This window comes from Grammomys surdaster, unplaced genomic scaffold (assembly GCF_004785775.1).
Source record: "Grammomys surdaster isolate TR1022 unplaced genomic scaffold, NIH_TR_1.0 136, whole genome shotgun sequence".
Lineage (NCBI taxonomy): Eukaryota > Metazoa > Chordata > Mammalia > Rodentia > Muridae > Grammomys > Grammomys surdaster.
This window is the reverse complement of record NW_021604594.1, coordinates 12,309,707-12,329,424: the sequence shown is the minus strand read 5'-3', so window position 1 is coordinate 12,329,424 and position 19,718 is coordinate 12,309,707. Positions and strand designations below refer to the sequence as shown.

The 19,718-nt window shown below is 44.4% G+C and overlaps 1 protein-coding gene across 1 annotated transcript in view; it reads left to right on the top strand.

Moving 5' to 3' along the window:
* The window catches only part of Rapgef4 (Rap guanine nucleotide exchange factor 4), a 285,390-nt gene that overhangs the window by 163,117 nt on the left and 102,555 nt on the right, over window positions 1–19,718 (top strand). The window contains exons 5-6 of the mRNA XM_028762856.1: window positions 6,645–6,717; window positions 10,366–10,385. Coding sequence (XP_028618689.1) covers window positions 6,645–6,717; window positions 10,366–10,385 — 93 coding nt within the window. The remainder of the gene's footprint in view (window positions 1–6,644; window positions 6,718–10,365; window positions 10,386–19,718) is intronic.

The following is a 19,718-nucleotide window of genomic DNA, read 5'->3' as shown; positions in this document are numbered from 1 at the left end:
GGCAGAGAGAGGCAGAGAGAGAGAGAGAGAGAGAGAGAGAGAGAGAGAGAGAGAGAGTAGTGAAGTAGAGCCTGACCATTAGCACTTGGAGAGAGAGGGGGAAGGGTCAAGAGGACAGAGCAAGAGCGAGAAGGCAAGAGAGACCAGAGAGGGCAGGAAGCCCCTTTTATAGTGAGTCAGGCATACCTGGCTGTTGCCAGGTAACTGTGGGCAGAGCTTAGACAGAATGCTAACAGTCCCTAGTTGTGCAGAACAAAGCCGAGACATCATGTATCTGACTTTTACTGATGAGGCTCAAGCAAGGGGACTTGTCTTCAGCGACCCTGCTGGTGCGTAACCCTTCCAGTGCCTGATCTCAGAGGGAATCAGAGTCCTGACCCTGCCAGGTTCTCCCAGAACCCTTGATGGCTCTTTTGGTTTCACCATCATTGGAAATGCTGCTTTTTTTTTTTTTAGCTTTTCTGAGAGTCCAGGAGGGGGATCCCCTCATCCCATCAGCATCCACAGCAAGGTGGCCTCATGGGAAAAGACACATTGACACCCTGGGTCTCAGGACAGCCCGATGTATTTATAAAAAGATAAAGAGAGAGGGGAATATGTTCAATGGAGACGGTAAAGTATAAGGGAAGGGGATGTCCCAGCGGCCCATGCCAGGGACCAGCCACAGGGTATAGTATAGAACAGAGTCTATTCAGGGCATGGGGAGGGGAGTTAAGAGGGACGTAGCGGCAGAGAAAGGGAGGGAGGGATGGAGGGAGGGAGAGGGAGGGAGAGAGAGAGAGAGAGAGAGAGAGAGAGAGAGGCAGGCCAGCCATGAGCATGTTAGGGGAGAGGGAATGGGGAAGTGGGGAACAGAGCAGGAGCCAGGTAACTGTGGGGAGGAGCATACCTGTCTGTTGCCAGGTAACTGTGGGATGGAGTTTAGGCAGAATGCTAACACAGCCAACCCAGACTGTGTCGATTTGCTGTGCTCACACTCCCCCTGACAGGGCCTTCTGAGAGAGGTTCTGTAAGGGAGCAGATGCTTCTGGAATGGAAAGCCTGAGCTGTCACAAGTGTCACACATGAGGCTGCATTCTGGGGGCCACGGTGCAGGAGTTTGGGAGTAACGCTAGAACTCAGCGCTCTCTTTCCCCCCCCAGAGCTGTTTCTGATCTTTCCTCAGCTCACTGCTGCTTTACCTCTACTGAGACCTGGTCATTTCAGAACTTAGGTTAGTGGCATAGCTCTTTCCTAAGTGCCTGTGGCCACTTAGAGAGAGTGCCTGTGTGAGGTGACAGAGTCTATTGCAGTATTGTAGTGGGTTGGGATATAGAAAAGGGTTTGCAGGGAAAGGTCAACCAGCATCCCAAAGAAGACAAATCGTTCAGCTAAGCCACCATGTACCTCAACTGCTGAGGTTCAGCGTGTGTGTGTGTGTGTGTGTGTGTGTGTGTGTAAGGATGGCAAATGACAGCCATAAAGATCTTCTGGGTCACTTCTGAAAGACTGCTGCCCTCAAGTTCATTCTGACCAGTACTGACTTATATGTGTGAGCTTTATAAAACATGACCTTCCCACTGCTTTTGATTTGTTTCATTTTTTAGGAAATAGGAGCTCTTTATAACTTCCATAAAAATATGAACTGTTGTTCCATGTGGCTTTATCAATGCAGTCAGTTTACTCTAACTTCCCAGCGACTCCTGGGATACATGCCAGCACCATGAGAAGGTGGCCCAGTAGTCAGACTCTCAATTTACGGCCTTCAGAGGACTTCCCAGTAGAAGGGTTAGTCCCTCCTCTGTGTGTCACTCCCTCCTAGACTGCCATTGTCACTTATGCCCAGTGCCACATGCACTACGACACTGAACACTGCTGAGAGCTGATCCCACTAGTAGAGGGACAGTCTGTGTTCTCTCGGTTCTCATCACAGATGTTCTCTCGGTTCTCATCTGTTCCTGGCCACACACACACACAGAGCATTTGCATGACTGTTTAGCACCTCTCCTATGCAAACCTAGAACACCTATCCCATCTCCCTTCCTATCCGGTAACTTCTAGGCAATAGCCTTAGGCTCCACAGACACTACGTTTGTACCCGGCTTGCAGGACCACTAACTAGACACTTTATGATAAGTGACTCAGCAAATCCATGGGACTCTCCCAGCCCTGTCTATTCACTGTGGAGTCCAGAACTGAAAATTTAATTTAATTATTTTTCATAGGATACAATGTATGGTGTGTAGGTGTGTGTGTGTGTGTGTGTCTGTGTCTGTGTCTGTGTGTGTGTGTCTGTGTGTTTGGGTTGTTGCCATCACCATATATACCGGAATAAAACAATTACCATTTTATATTACACGCGGGTTCTCTGAGTCAGAATCTCTACAAGGGCACAGGGAGATTACTTGTCTGCAAAACCTAGTGTTGACATCAATTTGGAAGGCCAGGGTAGCTAAATAATTTGGATGCCTCAGAGGCTACACAACTGTCTACCACCAGGTGACCTTTCAGTTTCACTTGGTGTTTTAGAGTTTGGTCAGGGGCTTCTAAGAGGTAGCATTTGGAAAGCACAGGTCCCTGGAAGCCATGTGCTTGTGATCCAGCCAGGGAAGTCATCCAGTGTCACTTCAGCTGCATTCTGTTGGCTATGAAGAGTCAAGAAAGTGGTCCACACCCTCTCTGTTAGTGGGAATCAGGAAAGCATGCAGGATGCGCTGGAGTGCTATGCTTATCTTGGGGAATATGCTTCAGCCCACTCTCTGACTACAGCACTCCACATCCAGGCAAAATATATTCCCCTATCTTAAGATCACCAAAGTCTTTCCCTACTTTGGCATCATCTCAACAGTTCAAGATGCCTTCATCTAAACCATGGCCAGATGTGGACCAGGTCCTCACAGATACTATTTCTCAGGGACAGCTCCTGATATTAGTCTCCATTTGATACCCACGAATAAGAGGTTAACTGCTTGCTTTCTGACATCTGTTAGACAGTGGTGACAAGGACAGGGACTCACCAGATATCCCTCTCCAAAAGGGAGGGATTGGTGTGAGTGGCAGACAACTGTCCCCAGTCCAGGACAGTTCTACACTCCGGTTGGGAAAAATGGCTCCAGTTCATTGGTTGAGGTCCAGTTTGGCTCCCTGGAGTTGTTTCTGTGTCTTTTTTTTTTTTCATAAAAGATAGTCTATGTACAACTGAGTCATTTCTTCATGCTCAAAGGCCTTCAGAGAGCCAAAATTTCCTTTTATTGTATATTGTCATTTTTTTTAGTCCAATAGGGTGTTGTTTGTTTAAAATATTGTTGAGTTTCTTAGGTATCTGCTTACAATCCAAGTTATTAGACAAAAGACTGTCTTTGCATCAGCTCCTCTCTGCCTTGAACCTTTTTTGATGTGGCTGGAACACAGCGTCTATAAAGAACGACTTGCAGTCTTCCCGAGTCCTGTCAAAGGTTTACAAGTCACCTCTTTGCTTCTTCACACTAAGGCTTTGTCTTCCAGACAGAGCTTTGTGTTCACCTTGGCCCTGAGTCTCATCTGCGTTAGAACGTTCTGCTAAGAGACTGGAGATGAGAAATGATCCTTTTAGTTTTTTAAAACCTTATAAAAACCTAACTTGTATATACTCTGTATTCTGTAACTTGAATGTACTCTATATTGTAAACAAACTGATTACACGTTCAGCTCGTTTGGACCTGGACCTTATAAGAGACAAGGTTGGTGGAAACAGTCTGCCTATGCTGTTCTCTAGGTATCTTTGCCACACCGATTAGTTCGTCAGTTACATCTTTTAGGTTTGGAGTTTTACGGGCACCAGTTCTTTTCCATTTCTACTCAACAAGGACCAGTATTCCTTTTCTCCACCACCCTCCTCTTTAAGCTGCTGTCCACAGCCCTCCCACCCTACTTTGGTTCCTCTCACTCTTTAATCCTCAAACCAAAGCCACGTGCTTTATGCTTTGCTACAATGTAACATCACCATCAGATACCAAGTTCCCAGTTAGGTTTCTCTTGCTGCATAACAATCTTTGCGAAATGTAGTGGTATCTCCCAAGAGTTGTTTTCCGTTGTCCACAGATGCAATGGGGCAGGGGCAGGAACTGGGTCAGGAAACAGTGGGAACAACTTGTCTCTCTCCGTGATATCGGAACTTCAGACTATTTAACAGCCAACACGACCTGAATTGCTGGCGATAATTTAACTGATTAGGGGCAGCTAATCTGGAAGATGGTTCACTCCTCTTCTGGCAGTGGGGCAAAGGCTGGGACAGACCCTGCATGTAAGCATGGCCTGTTATTTTTCATAATTCCTTGCTTCTTTTTTTTCATTTTTGATTGTATCATTTTTTCATGATACACACTCATGTGCTTTCATGATGGAAAGTTTGCTTTGAATTAAGTTTAATAACATATATAAAATAGCAAAGATGTGAGCTGTTCTGGTGCCCCGATGGTAACAAGAGGCAATTCGTCCAAGCCAAAAGTTCTAAAGGGCATACGGTGAGAGCTGTCCCTCTCTCTACTCACCCTCGGCCACATCAACTCTTTCCAGAAGCATCCTTGTTGCCCTCCTTTACATTCAGAGATGCTCTTCATGGTTGCAGATCCTTATATTTATACACTGGCATCTCTCCTTGTGTTACTACAAAACAGTATACTGTATACATCACACTGTAGACTGTCCTGTGTTTGTGTGTCTAGGGTACGCCTGTGTGCACAGGTTACATGCAAATATACCTAATTTTGAAATTAAACTTCATCATATGTGTGTGTGACTGGGTAACACCAGTACAGATAGAGGTTGGTGATGTCCGTGGTTGAAGGCATCCACTGTTGGCTTGGGATGGGAACCCCATGGAGAATGAGGAGTTACTAAAGTAAGCATGAGTCCTTGTGCCTCATGTTTCAATAGCTAGATAGTTGGCTAGTCGGAGAGAGCAAGGGTTCTTGTCTCCTGTTCTCCATAGTGAGCCCAGTGCCTGGGACATTGACACTCAGTGATGGAAAGTTCAATCACACATCTCTAAATTCAGCCACCCTGGTCTTCCTTGGAGGCTGTCCTGGTTCCTGTTCTCAAAGCAGCAGCCCCAGGGATTCACACTGGGGGAGCCACGGACCAGGTGCTCTGGGCTTAGAGAAAGGTCAGTCAGTGTGCTTCCTGAGTCCATGGGAATTGCCACTGAAGTGCTAAGACAAAAGAGCGCCATCAGTCCCTGGAGAACATTTCTAAGCAAAATAAACTGGCCTCTTAAATTTAACAGGAGTTCTTTCTTTTAGAAGCCTGTAAGGGGATTGTAAAAAGCACAAGAAAAAGAACTCAAAAGGTTAAAGGAGAGTCACAAAGCTTTCTCGGAATGTAACAACTCTCTGAAACTGTTCGTGTAGAGCACAAGCGTGTTGAATGCCCAGAGTGCCATGCCATGAAGAAGGTAGATGATACTACAAGAAAGAAGAGGTTCAGAACTGGGAAGGTGTCAAGGGAATGACAATAATACTGGGCGATGTTTGGTGCTGTAGGTATTTCTTGAGTGATGAGCTCAGAGGTACGGGTAATCTGCCATCTTACTGTTGGCATTCACACAAGCTGGTTTAGCATTTCCTAACTGAGAGAGAAAAAATGGGGTAGGAGGAGCTAGTCATATCTTGAAGAGCTAGAAGGCACCTTTAGAGAAAGTACCGTGACAACACTGTTAAAATGGGCCAGATGGTTGCTGGGGTACCACGTGTCACCAGCTGCCCATTGCTACAGATGAAGTCTTTCTGCCGGTGTTTGTATGACACACATTAATGGGGAGCTGGCTCTTTTGATTCTGTTTAAAACTTACGTGTATGTGTCACTATAATTATAAGCCATGAATATACTTGATACTGCACAATCAGTAAAATCACCCGCCTTTCATTGTGCAAGGGAGGGAGCTGCTCTTATTGCCTGAGAGCGTTCACCTTTCATTCTTTGTAAATGCCCCTCCTTTCTAGCCCGATGCTCACCAAACCTTATCCCTCCCACACAACACAGACGCTAATCACATACGTCGTGTAGCTCCAAGTTTCGGAGCATGCCTGGACCAAAAGCCAGGGGAAGACAATTCAGGAGCATCTAAATCAAGCCAGATGGTTTTATTTGACAAGGTAACAAAATTGCTCTGGAGAGGTCACATAGCAGCCAGGTGTACCCTGTGAAAGGAAAGAAGCGAATGGAAGCTAGTTGGCTTCTTTCAAAGAGACACATTCCAAGAGCCGCTGAGCATTTCTTTTGGCTTTGAAAGAGGCTGATTCGGAAGCATTCACCTGGAGGTAGGCAGCAAGGTTACAGTGTCTGAGCCTGTAAACACTCAGCGCTGGTTCTCAGGTGCCTGTGTATACAGGGTGTGGAGAGGTAGGAACCCCTTCACTCTGTCTCCACAAATGCATAATATGTACATGAAGCAGCTGGGTGGGGCCCAGCCCTGGGCAGAGGACACACACACAGTCTCACCTAGGAAGCCTCTCCCTGAACCCCACATCTTTAGTTTAAACCCAGAGCCCTAGAGAACATACTTCCTGGCTCTATAAATAAGAGACTCAAAGGTTTCCTCTCTTTCACATGTAAATAAAGGAACACCACTCCAAGCAAGTAATTACCTGTGTGCTGACTTCACAATCTTATCCGATCTTGTCTTACAGAAATACCGACAGTATATGGCCGGACTTCTGGCTCCTCCCTATGGTGTTATGGAAACGAGCTCTAACAATGACAGTAAGTGAACTGTGAATGTTTCGTGTCTGAAGATTTGTTGTGTGCTATGTGTTTTCATGTAACAACAACAAAAACGTTGCATGCCAGCATGACAGAGGAGGCACCCTGGTGTAACAGACTGGGCGCTCACACCGGAGCTACTGCACACGTGCTCTGCGGTGTTCACTGGTAGCAAGTGGCTGGCTCTGGTGCAGGCTGGGACTTCCACATACTGGACATCCACATGCATGGAGTATTTCTGTGACCTTTTCAAAACGGGATTCCTGAGCTGTGTTTGACATAGCTCAGCCACATGTGGATGCACGGAAGCCACCTCCTGTTCAGTTTAGCTACATTAACCAAAGAGAGACTCATGTAAGTCATTTGTTCCTGTTAAACGGCCCCTTCCAGTTCCAGGCTTTTGTTAGGTTCTAGGTGCTAGGTGCTCTACCACACAGGAAGGTGATGGTTAGCTTAACTTTGGTACTCACTTCACAAATGTATGGGTAGCTAAATGGTGTTGTATACACCTTTGATGTATGCCAGCAAAAGATCGGGCTCCTATAAGAGACTGACTTCTGGCTGGGGTTTAAAAATAGTGGTAGGATGAGTTGTGTGGTATTTTTTTAAAAGATTGATTTTATTTTGATGTATGTGTCTGTGCATGTGCATGCAGGTGCCCTTAGATGCCACAAGAGGGCATTAGATTCCTTGAAGCAGTTGTTAGCCATCTGACATGGGTGCTAGGAACCGTTCCAGTCCTCTGGAAGAACAGTACAGATCTTAACTATTGAGCCATCTCTCCTGCCCTCTTCCCTCTGTTCCATCCCTCCTCCAGGTGCCTGTGTTCATTCGCGCACGCGCGTGTGTGTGTGTGTGTGTGTGTGTGTGTGTGTGTGTGCAAAGTAAAGTACCAAGCATGGAGTATTTGAACTTGTGGCACTTGGATGTGCCAGTGAGCACTGTACCCGCTCCCTTTCTCCTCGACTGTCACTCTCATTCCTGATGTGTTAGTTTCTGCAGGGCCACCTCCTTGCTTGTCTAGATTCTTCATGGTTCCTCACCTTCTGCCCTGCAGTGTTGTTGTCACTGCCTTTCTCTATAACCCCTCCCACGTCCCCACATCTGCCTCCCCAAAAAGGGAGTTGGAAAGAGGGAGGCCAGCCCTTCCTTCTTTTCTTTTCTTCTTCTCCTCGGTTTCCTTTCTTTCTATCCCCTTTTGCTTCAGCTAGGAATGACCAGTTCACATAGGAATGCCCTAGTTAAAAAAAAAATCAACGGTGCTGTCTCCTAGCTATGTGATCTCAGACAAGACGCTGATGCATCATGCCTCAGTTTCCTTATAGGGTTGTTGTATTAAATGAATCAAAATGTGCCACAAGTCTAAAAGGCACATAGTAACCTTGCATGATATATTAGCTATCAACCCTAGCCACTGACTTCGCTCCAGGAAGTCTGGCTTCTGCCCAGGACTTTAAATGAATTCCTCTACAGTTAACCGTCACCAATAGACTCAGTGGCTCCCGTTGTTCTTAATTTAATAACTTTCCAGCCCTGCTCTTCTCTCTGGGGTCTCAGGGCCGTGTTGTGTGGTCTTTGTGTTCCTGCATTATTTCCAACACTTACAGTCTGGACTCTTTCATGGCTCCTTTACCTTCTCCTAAAAGCTGAGAAGCCTGGACTTGGTCCTCTCTCTCTCTCTCTCTCTCTCTCTCTCTCTCTCTCTCCCTCTCACAATCTCCATCTCTCCCTCTCTTCACACTGTCTTACTGCACACCGGAGACTAGCCTAACTCGCAATATTCCTGCCTCTGCCTCCTTAGTGTCTAGGAATACATGTATACATCCCTGCCCCAGATAGGAGGCCTTTTTGAAAATAGAGGCTTTTCCACATGTATTCAGAACTTCAAACACATGAAATAGCTACCATCATTTCTCTTAAAAACATCTACCATCATGCCAATATTCAGATTTCCCAAACATAATATCTTTATTATAATTGCTCAAGTGAACCCAGTCAGGTGGCAGCCTCTGCCTTAGTATCTTTTAAAAAAGGACAATTATTTATTACATTTGTTCATTTGTTTGTTTATTCTGTGAATGTTTGTGCAAGTGTGCACCATATCACACACATGAAAGTCAGAGGATAGTTTACAAGAGTCAATTCTCTCCTTCCACTATGTGGATCGAAGGGATTGGACTCAGGTCAGGCTTGTAGCAAGTACTTTTACCTGTTGAGCTATCTTACCACAGCCCCCTCCCCCCATATTTTGGATAGAGTCTTACTAAGTACCCCAGGCTAACCTCAAACTCCTGATCTTCCTGGCTCAACTTTCTGATACTAGGATTACAAGTGTATAATTCCAATATGCTGTCATTAATTTCGAAAGCTCTCTGTCCCTCCCTTTTGCTGTTCTTATTTCCTTGTTGTGGAAAGCCTTTCAATGATTGCCTTTGCTGACCATGTCAGGGAGTCAGTCTGCTGTACCCTGGCTCTCCTCAGGCAGTCCACTCCAGTCCTAACAGGTGACTGCTGGTTGGATAGTTGTCTCTTGCTGGTTGGATAGTTGTTTCTTGCTGGTTGGATGCAGGATGAACTTCAGAGTGATGTCACAAGCCACCTGGATCCTTCTGACATATCTGAGATGCTGTGGCAGACCTGCCTGTCAATACCCCTGCTTCCTGACTAAGCATTTGTGTCTTGAGACTCTCCAGATTAAGGGAACAAAGCTCCAAGTAGATCAAGTTTTCCAATGATCTCTTTAGTTTGAGGCCTCTTGCCTACCACTCCACTGCCACTGGGATGACCACTCTGTTCTGTTAAGGCTGATATGGCAATTGTGTGGCCATATCTGGAAACAGTGCCCAGTGTGCTTAGAATTTGGACACATTGTAGTCTTGTGGTACAAATCACCTTACACTGAGCCACTGGTTAGAAGCAAGGCCACACAGCAGGCCCATCTATGCTGTGTTTCCTTCATAAGATACCTCTTGTGCCTACTACCCCAAGATTAGTGTGCTCAGCTACAATATGGCTTCCCACAGTTGCCTCCTTATTGTGTTCACCAAGAGAAAAGGAACCTGGGCTGTCTGTGGTAGACATTGCGTAATGTTTGTAAACAAATGAACATGCGATTACACGTAAGAACTATGAAATTTTTATAGCTAAGGGAACTGAGAGAACCCTTGCTTTCAAATAGCTGCTACCATGCTCAGGCCTGGCCTGAGCACAACAGGCTCTGCTCACAACAGAGTTGCTCTGCTGGCTTTGCTATGCTACTTGCGCTGAAGTCAGCTCACTGGAGCAGAGCAAGTGCTTTGTGTCATAAACATTGCGTATGTGTGCAACCACAGAATGGATATATCCACCCGCAGTTCTAAGTGCCCTGATGTCCAGTCAGTGCGGTTAGCTGCTTGCCTGGTGTAAAGGAGTCATGGGGAGATTTTTACCACTAGGGGAGGGTAAAGCATATGACAGAGACAGAATAAGTCTGGGTTTCGTTGTCTGGACACATAACTCTCTGCTCCGGATCCTTAGTTTTGATGGCTGCTGCTGTTTTTCTAAGTAGTCCGGATGTGTCGCTGGGTTTCCTTCAGCAAAGGATTGGGTGCCGTTGTATGGGCTGATCGTACAATTAATGGCCTCTCTTGTCTCTCTTTCCCCCTCTAGGGATCCCCGACAAGGAGAATGTGAGTAGCTACTCTCTCTGCCTCGCTTCTATAAACTGTCATAAGGTAAAACATAAGCAAAGTGACCTTCCAAGCAAAGGCAGCTCTCTATCCACAGTCAACAGAGCAATAAATATTTTTCTAATCTTACTGTGGCATCTTGGGTGAGTCATTCCAAATACCTAGGAGAGCAGGGTGACTGCTCAAACATGACTGTCACATGTTTCTAGTAGTTAGTCCAAAGAAAGATTATTCTAGGGCTGAAGCATGCAAATGCTAAGTGGTTTCTTTTTTTCCCATGATGTATATCCATTAATAGAACAAATTATTATAAGAGTGTGAAGAAAACCAGTTGCTTTTCCTTAATGGGAATGAAAACAATGAAAGCAATATCTGTTGATGAATTTGCCTAATTATATCCACGTGCGCCCAGGACACCATTTCTCTTTGGAAACTGAGGGTGACTAATTGCTGTTATTGGCTTCTGAAAACTGGTAAGAGAGACTATTAAGATACAGCTTTCCAGGGCTGGATGTGGCGGCCACCCTTTTAATCCCAGCACTCAGGAGGCAGAGGCAGGTAGATCTCTGCATTTGAGGCTAGCCTGATCTGCAGGGAAGTTCCAGGACAGCTGGAGCTACATAGAAAAACCCTGTCTCAAAAAACAAATGTAAAAAGGTAGTACTGCTGCCACCAGTGTCCAGGATCTATGCTAAAGATGGGAGGCAGCCCAGGGGCTTGTCACTCATGCAGACTATGATGGTGTTAACTCTATTAAATACATTGTATGTAGCCTTACACAGCAACAATGAAGGCTTAAGGGTGAAAATGCCTAGGGATGGTCGTACTGACATCGGCTTAGTTCTCAGATGTACTGGCTCATGGTGCTGTTCTTGATGGCTACGCCTGAGTGACAATGTTACTGAATTGCTACCCTTCCCTTTCTTGCTCTCAGTCCTGCCACTGTGGGCAGATATACAGTCTCCATTAAATTCAAGTGGTGTGTGAATCCCTTTTCAGAGAGCTGAGTCTCTAAGCCACCGTCTTTTTTTAACCAGTGTTGGCTTTTGCAGAGCTGCCAGTGGTTTCATCCCACTGATCTATCACTTGAGACAGGAGTTCCAGTCTTAACAGTGCTACTTAAACAACACGCCAGGTTTTGACTTTATTTAGTTCGGGAAAGCATTTCAGAGCCCAGCTGTAGGCCTTGTACAAGCTATTTGGGTTACTTAAACATCTTTGTCTCATTTTTAAGATGTGGCTGTTAGTCCTGACTACCTCAAAAGTCTATGATGAGTATGGAATGAGATCATTTATAAAAGCAATAGAGTGAGAACACTCAAGCTGAGAGGTGTTAGGACTGTTGTAATTAGTATTTTCTCAAGCATCATTTTTTAGCTATCTTTTCTCTCTGAAAAACACTCTCACACCCTTAAAAAACAAAAAAAAACAAACAAAAACAATGAACAAACAAATAAAATAGAGAATTAGCCTCACAAAATTCCCAAGCAGCAGGCTACAGTGTAAAGTAACAAGCTGAGCACGCCACCAGTTTGGATTCAGAAGCCCAGAGCTTCCACACTGTAACAAATAGCCTGCAGATTGTGAGAGAAATCAAGATGGTAAAACGGCCTCAGAGTTCCTCACCAAGGGACAGCTGGTGATCTGGAGAAGACACAGAGTGCCAGGGCCTTGGGGGAGCTAACATGGTCTCAGCTTCAAAAGGAAATTCCATCGCTTTAAGTCTCTGGGTGACCTTTAGGTTGTGGCCTCCTGTAGTGGGACCCACAGACACAGGGCTCTAAGCAGAGGGCCAGCAGATGTTGTGTGCTCATCTCTGGACAAAAACAGGAAGCTGAAGTTTGAAGAACCTCAGATCCAGTGAGTTGTGAGGGATATATTATCCTGAAAGACTTGGGGGACTGGGCAAGCTTTCTACCTGGCATTAGAACTAGCAGAAACTTCCTGAGATTCTTCTTGACCGTTCTCTAGCAAACCATAGAGCACACATACTCTGTACTAGCAAACAGAATGGATGTAATGGTACCACATGCAATTTGGGAAGATCTCCAGTGCAGTCAAATAAGGCAGAGGAGATGAAAGACATTCATGAGTAGAGTTGAAGTTCCAGAGAGATAAAAGAGGCCTGAGAGCCTGAAAGTGGGGCTAATTGAAAATTTTCCCTTTAAAGGGACAAGTTGGGATATCATGTTTTCTTTTATCCTTTCTCTTCTTTTAAGTACATGCTGAGAGACACTATTCCCACGTGTTCCCAAATAACGATAATATGCCCGTGGGCTGAAATGAAAGCCCTCAGATGATTGCTGCGGCGTCTGCACAGATTCTTTGTAGAAAGAATCCATTCTCCTCCCTGGCTTCCACTCATAGGTTTGTTAATCACCAAGTTTAACTTTTAATCAAACAGGAGGACATCAATATGTAGCATTTTGAACTACCTTGCCAGCTCTGTGTTATTTACAGACCTGGTCTTACTGGGCATAAATAGAACTTTCTTTTCCATCATTCCCACATAGCCATTTGCTGGATTGTTTTGTCTACTACTTACTTTAAGGGCTAGGGCCATCAGTCAATGTAGGTTGGACCCAGGACACCGGAGAGAACTTCCGCAGTGGTGGAGAGAAGCGTTAGAGAAGACTGTAGAACCGATAAAGCAATGGACTGTTTCCACAGTACCATTTACAGCTTGTTTACGGCTGTTGGTGTTATTAAGAAGTTCCTCTCTTTGATCTGTGTGAACTGTAGTCTTTGTGTGCTGACCAGGTTTACAACTGAAGTGAAAACCCCAGGTATGGACTTTCCATCGAATGTGGCATCTGGCTTTTAAGGAAAAGAATCTTTCTGTGCGATTTTTCATCCCCAGGAAAATGTTTGTTGTGCTAGTCTTTAGAAAGGCAACTGCCAAGAGGTTTTGTTGTTTTAGAAAGTTCCATTCTTTCTACATGAAAAAAAAAGCAGGAAAATTGACTCTGTGATCAGGGGGCTGCTGAAAAAAATTCCATTTCCTGAATTACCAACATCTTGTTTCCACTTGAAGCGTTCATTCCCAGGCAGTTGCAGAATCGACACAGTGCAGTCTGTGGGGGCCCCTCAGATCTGAAGGTGGTTCCAAGTGCCAGCAGATCTGGGGGCGCACCTAGGAATGAATGCATGTGGCTCCCTTCCAAACGACTGGCAGGCTTTGTGTAAGGAAGTTAGTTTAAGCAAGAGTTTCTCAAATGTTTAAAAGTCACGTGGAGTGTAGACAAAGAATCATTTTGAGATGTTACCTGGAAGGTTTAAGGTTTTAAACCATAACTTGGTAAGGAATCAGTTCACAGTCTGTGTGAAGCACCTCATTAAGGAGAGGGCAACAGAAGAGAGCAGGCAACCGTAAGGATGGTAGGTACGTTAGCAGTATTTAGTGACATTTCTTTCTCTTTTTTGCCTTCATTTGTCAAGGTTAGAGAGAGCAGATTGAACGTGTGCCAGCTATTATTTTACTGCATTCATGCAATCCTGGGCTGGATGATGAGAAACAAACGTGTGTGTCCCCATACAAACTTAAATCATAAACACATCTCGGAGGGTCCATTAAAACCAGGCAGACCCTTTCCACTGCAGCTTCGGCACAGTTGCTGGGCTCACCTGGTTTTCTGTGGAGCACACTTTAAAGTTCCTGCTTATAAAATGCCTGCAACAGGTCCAGAGCCTGTGAGAACATCCTGCCCTAGGTTCAAGGCTTGCCCTCAGTAGATGTTACCCTCTGACTTGGGGTCCTTGTGGTTTAACCAGTTCTCTACCCAGCACCAATGAGACCTGAATGCAGGCGTGACTGACACAGGCTGCAGGGAGAGCTCTCACAGAAGAGAACAGTGAGATTCTAAAGCCTTAGAAAATCCTGAGCCTGCCTTTTCTGAAGGGCAAATTGCTTATCGCCAGAGTGGAGATTAGATTTAGCCAGGTTGTTCTTGGGCCCCTGCAACTTGTATGGTGTGTAAATACTTATTTTAAAAAACCGGCCTATTAGGAAGGTGGCCCAAACAGCCAGCCAAGATGTTACTCTGCCCCACCTCCCAGAAAACACCAGTGACTTCATGGCCGAGCTGCCAAGGACAACCTCAGTTCTCCGGATTCTAAAGACTTGTTTGTTTTTGTATTTGTGAGTTATGCGTTTTATGGGAGGAATGTCCTTGTGGGGTTTCTCTGTGCCTTTTCTCCCCTCCCTCCCCTCCTGCTATAAAAATGGACGGTCATGTTTCTTCCTCTGTTTCTCTCCTGTTTCTTCAGTGGCGGCCTGGTGGTTGAATTTTTAAGATGGTCTGTAGTTGCTGTTTGTCTGATTAGGAGGTGGTAGATGTAGGAAGCTCCTGAAACCTGGACTCGTCATCAGTTAGACCAGGTGGTGGTGGCATCTGAATGTTTTCCACATTGGGCCCCAGTACCTGCAGGCTGTGAGTTTGTGTGGTGAAGGTTTTGGGCTAGCCTGGGTGGTGCCTTAGATTGATTTTTATGATATTATTGTCTGTCTGAGGATCGTTTTTCCATGCTTCTTCACGGTCTTTAAAATATCTTGACATAGAGTTTGTATGCTGCAGGTAAGATTTGCTGTGCCTCTGTCACTGAACTGTGCTAGGAGAATATTCTTGCAACGTTTCCAGTGAGTAGATTTTGATGTAGGCAGGAGATCACAGAGTAAGCCGGCAATGTAGTGCTTAAATGCTCAAAATAATAACTAATGACAAAGTCCTGAGATTCCCCCCCCCCACCAGCCTCCAGCCTGCAGCCTCTTCCGGCTTTCGTTTTGATAAATGGCCTGTCGTGAGATAAGGCTGCTGGATGACTCTGCCGCTGGGAACAGCTCCATCACTGGCTGGGGAGAGAGCATCATGTCATATGTATGCTAAAGCACTACCCTCCTGGCTGAGCAGCCTGGGACACCTCCTGCCCTGATGTCCTTAGAAACTTTTTATCTCGTACTGCACAGAGTCTTCATCCTCATTGTGGGTGGCTGGAATAATCTCAGCTAACTCAGATTTAGCATCGTTTAAGATTTGGTATAGTTGAGTTTTTATCATTTCTGTTGTGAGAACTTATGACAAAATTTCAGGTATGCCTTATGGTAAGGACAATAAGCAGTTTTTCTCAAATGGGATGAACCAATCTAGAACTGTCATTTATAATTTATTGTTAAAATGCTTATTTATTTACTTATTTATATGTGTGTAGGTGTTTTGCCTGCACGTATGTCTGTGTGCCACATATGTGCCTGCTCTTTCAGAGGCCAGAAGAAAACATCTGATTCCCTGGGACTGTAATTACACATGGGTGTGAGCTGCCAGGTGGGTGCTGGGAATCAAACTCGGGTCCTCTAGAAGAGCAGGCAGTACTCTTAACTGCTAAGCCATCTCTCTAGCCCCCACCATTTAAAATTCGAATTTCATGTCAAAAAACTTTCCTGAGTCCACAGATAGATTTTTTAAAAGTAATTCTCTTTGCCTTTAGGGAAAATCATATTTGTAATAGTTGATAAGTAATCATAGGTGTGCATATACTGCATGCAGGTACATACATATGAATTTAAGTGTGTATAAAACTATGTAATTATTTCTACTCTTTTACATTTTCTAAACCTGCCCAATCACTATTAGCACCATGATTCAGGTTTGTGCCAGTTTTCAATATTTTTTTTTAATTTTCTTCTTTACAATATGATTTTATTTTCTACTTTCTTTCAGTCAAATAATGACTCAGAAATATCTATAGAATATATTACCTACTTGTTCAAAACTTTGAGTGTAACACAGATTGTTGATCAGTCCCAGGCTCTGAATGGGTCTATGGAAAATGGTGCTTCCCATCGGGTAGCACAGCCCCAGATGGAGCCAGACACAGTAGGATGCTGTGGGAGCCCATGGGGCAGCAGAGTGTGGCCTTAAGAGCTCTCTAGCCTTTAGTGACAGTCCCGACTCTCACAGCTTCTAAGTCTCCCCCTTGGCTCACTTCCTCATCTATAGAATGAGACCAGAGCAGTTCATGCCAGGTCAGGGGTTGAGAGGCATCCTTGCCCAGTGCTGGTTGGTATCTGGTTTGTGGAAGTGCGTGTAGTGTGGCAGGGCGGAGTAGTGGCTTGAGAGGAGGCTCAGACCATCCTCATGGAGAAGAAGTGATACCCAAGTAGAGGGGGAAATAATTCTAGGCTGTGAGCATTACATGAACAGAGGAGCTGAGTTTGAAAACTTTCTCTAATGAGGTTAATGTCGCCAGACCTAAATTTTAAAACTTTGCCTTCCAAACCCACCTTCTAAGGTGTAGGTGTTTGGGTCCAAGCAATACTTCTCCTAGACTTATCTAATTTGTATCTAGAAGGGGAATTAGCTTAACAATTTCCCCATTTGCCTTTCCTAAAATCATGCCATCTTTTTTAAAGTGACAGAACTAGGTTGCTGCCGTCCCTGGAGCCTATTGTTCACTCTAACCTTCAGCCCCTTGTCTAATTGTGCAGTCAGCGTTTGCTTGCTGCTCCTGTCTTTGCTTCCCGTCATCTTTTGAGTGAATTATTTTGTGAAGATTTCTATTGAGTTTTGCTCGCTTTTTCCTTCTCTGTCCATCAAGGTCATTTTAAATTTCAATCCAGTTTTCCTAACTGTCAACCATCCCATCCAATTGGGTGTCATTTCTAAATTCGATAATAATGCTTTTGAGTCTGTATCTGAAGCATTAATAAGCACGTTATGGCTAACAGCATCCAGCCAAGGACCTAACCCTGTAGAATTCAATTTGTTTGTGCTAATTCATTTGCATATATTATACAATTATCCTATCTAGACTTTGAAAAGAAACTTGGAAAAGAAGGCTAAGTCATTCAGTTCATTCTGACATGCTTTCAATTGTAATTGGAGGGCAAGGAAGACAGAAAAATTCTATCTCAGTGGATATCAATACGATTGAGTTTGACATTCACATTTTGGGATTCGTGTCTCCAGAAATAAAACTTCATCAAAGTTTGTGTCCTTGATACTTAATTTTTATCAATAATGAACTGAAACTCTGTTTCAGTTTCCTTGTAGATGGATAATTATAGCCCTCAGTAGACCCCAAGAGAAAAGTCTAACAAGACAGGAATTGTACAGTTTGATAATGCTATCAACTGTAAATCGTTATGTTAGGTAGCTAAGATCATGCCCTTGTCTGGATACCTTCAGTTCTAGGACATTTGTCTAGCTTGGGGACAGCTGAGCTGGGTCTGCGGGTCTAGCTCACATGAGCTCAGTTCTAGAGCTCCTGGAGGAGGTCCTCTGTCTTCCTGTTTAGAACCTGGTCCAGTCTTCAGTTCTAGGGAGACTCCAAGATGACAAATGGAAAGTCATTCTTCTTAATGCCCTCATCATTTGGCTCAGACAGGAGAAGGGAAAAAAATCCCAAGTCACACCAAGTGCTGTAATTTGATAGCCGGATCCCAAAGCAAGTGAGGAAACCACACCCAAGCCTTTCCCCAGTTAACCACAAAGATGGACCAGAATAGAGAAGGAAAGCAGGAACTTTAAGAAAAGCTGGAGAAGGCTTTCGTGGGCCACAGCAAGAACTATGGATGCTATCAGAGCACTTCCCCCTGGACCTTCTAGCTTTAGGGTATGTGATTTTTTTAAAAAGATTATGTTTGTCTAATCTTTTTTTTATGACAAAGCATTGGGATAGATCACTGTGGAGTGAGGGGATTTGTAATGTAAAAGCAAAATGCATCTGCTAGCCGAGAAGACATTCTTTGAAACGACTGCAGACCCTCTCCCTCTCCTTTCTAGTTTTATGTTTTGTAAGCTTTTTCTCTTTCTGATATTTTGTATACTCAGAAAAACACGTTGGCTCCCTCTGGTGGTCACTCCAGTGTTTCTGACTGGCGTTTCTATCTGGAGTTTCTAACATTGAAGTGTGAGTTATAGAAAACAAGATGTTTGAATGAGAATGCTAATAGTAAATGTTATTTTCTAAGATTTTTAGGACTTGAGAACAGTCAAATTAATCCACGTTGACAACACATCTATCTGTCTATCCATATGTGAATGTCTACAGTCCAATTATATCATACTGGCCATGTTTGACTTTCCAGAATGCAGTCTAGCCTGTGAGTCCATAAGAAAGAGGCAGAGCTCCCTTCTCACAAGGCAGACAAGCACTCCCGAGGATCAAGTCTGTTGATCAGCAGGTCTTTATAGAGTTCTCACTTAACTCTGTTATATGTGAGCTTAGCATTGTGAGACGTGATCTGTTACCATTTAAAATATACTGGAAGGTCTTTACTGTTGACAGTGCTGTTTCCTTTTCTCCTTTAGGTCACATTCTGAGAATGTGATCTTACTGTAATGTGGTTTCATCCTAGGCTGGATGACTGTATGGTTGCATCAGCATATTGCTAACACGCAGACGCGGTGATTGAACACAGTGATAACAGTGTCATCTACAAAATAGAAGTTCGTCTTTCTTTCCTTTGAACTAGCCAGGTATTAGTTGTCCGGGGTAAACCTGGAAGCTCCAGATTGTGATGTGTGTTGCGGTTGGAAGTCTCTCATGAGCCACTCTGTTAGACATAGTATCTTCTAGCAGGCATTGAAACATAAGTCTTCCTGTTTACATTTTTCTGATGGCCAAATGCTTTTATTGCAATTTTTTCCTTCTTGACTGAGCGATAGTCTTCAGTAGCTGTGTACAGCTATAGAAACAATGTGAATATTTTATATGTAATTATTATTAAATATTAAGATGCATTGTTATGGCAAACTTATTCCTGGGTGACTTGGAGATACTTATTAAGAAGTGGATTAGGAGTCCAACATGGTGGTAAACACCTGTAATCCTAGCACTTAAGAGGTGGAGTCAGGAAGATCAGGGGTTCAAAGTCATCCTTTGTTAAACCATAAGTTCAAGGTCACACTAGCCCTCATCAAGTCACTGTCTCAAAACGAAAGAATTAAGATAGCTATATGAAATGGGGTGTGATATCAGTTTTGCAACTCTTTTTTGGTTGTTATCCTTGTTAAGAACTGGGGAAACCCACTTGCATAACTAGGCAGGTGGAAACAGGAATGACCTAAATAGCATATGTAAGTTCTGTGTGACTCCTAGGAAACCAGCGTGGTGCTTTGTGGGGAGCTGCAGGTGAGGAGGGTGCAGTCGCAGGGGGGCACACAGCATCGCCTCCAGGGGGGATTTAGACTTTGATTCTGGGGAATTGTTTGGTGAATGAACTAGGAGGGAAGGGAGAGAGCTGTCAGAGTGACTGGCTCCCAGGCTTTCTCTTGAATGCTTGGAAGGATACAGTTGCCGCTGACTGAAAAAGGGAAGCTGAGGTAAGAATGGGTT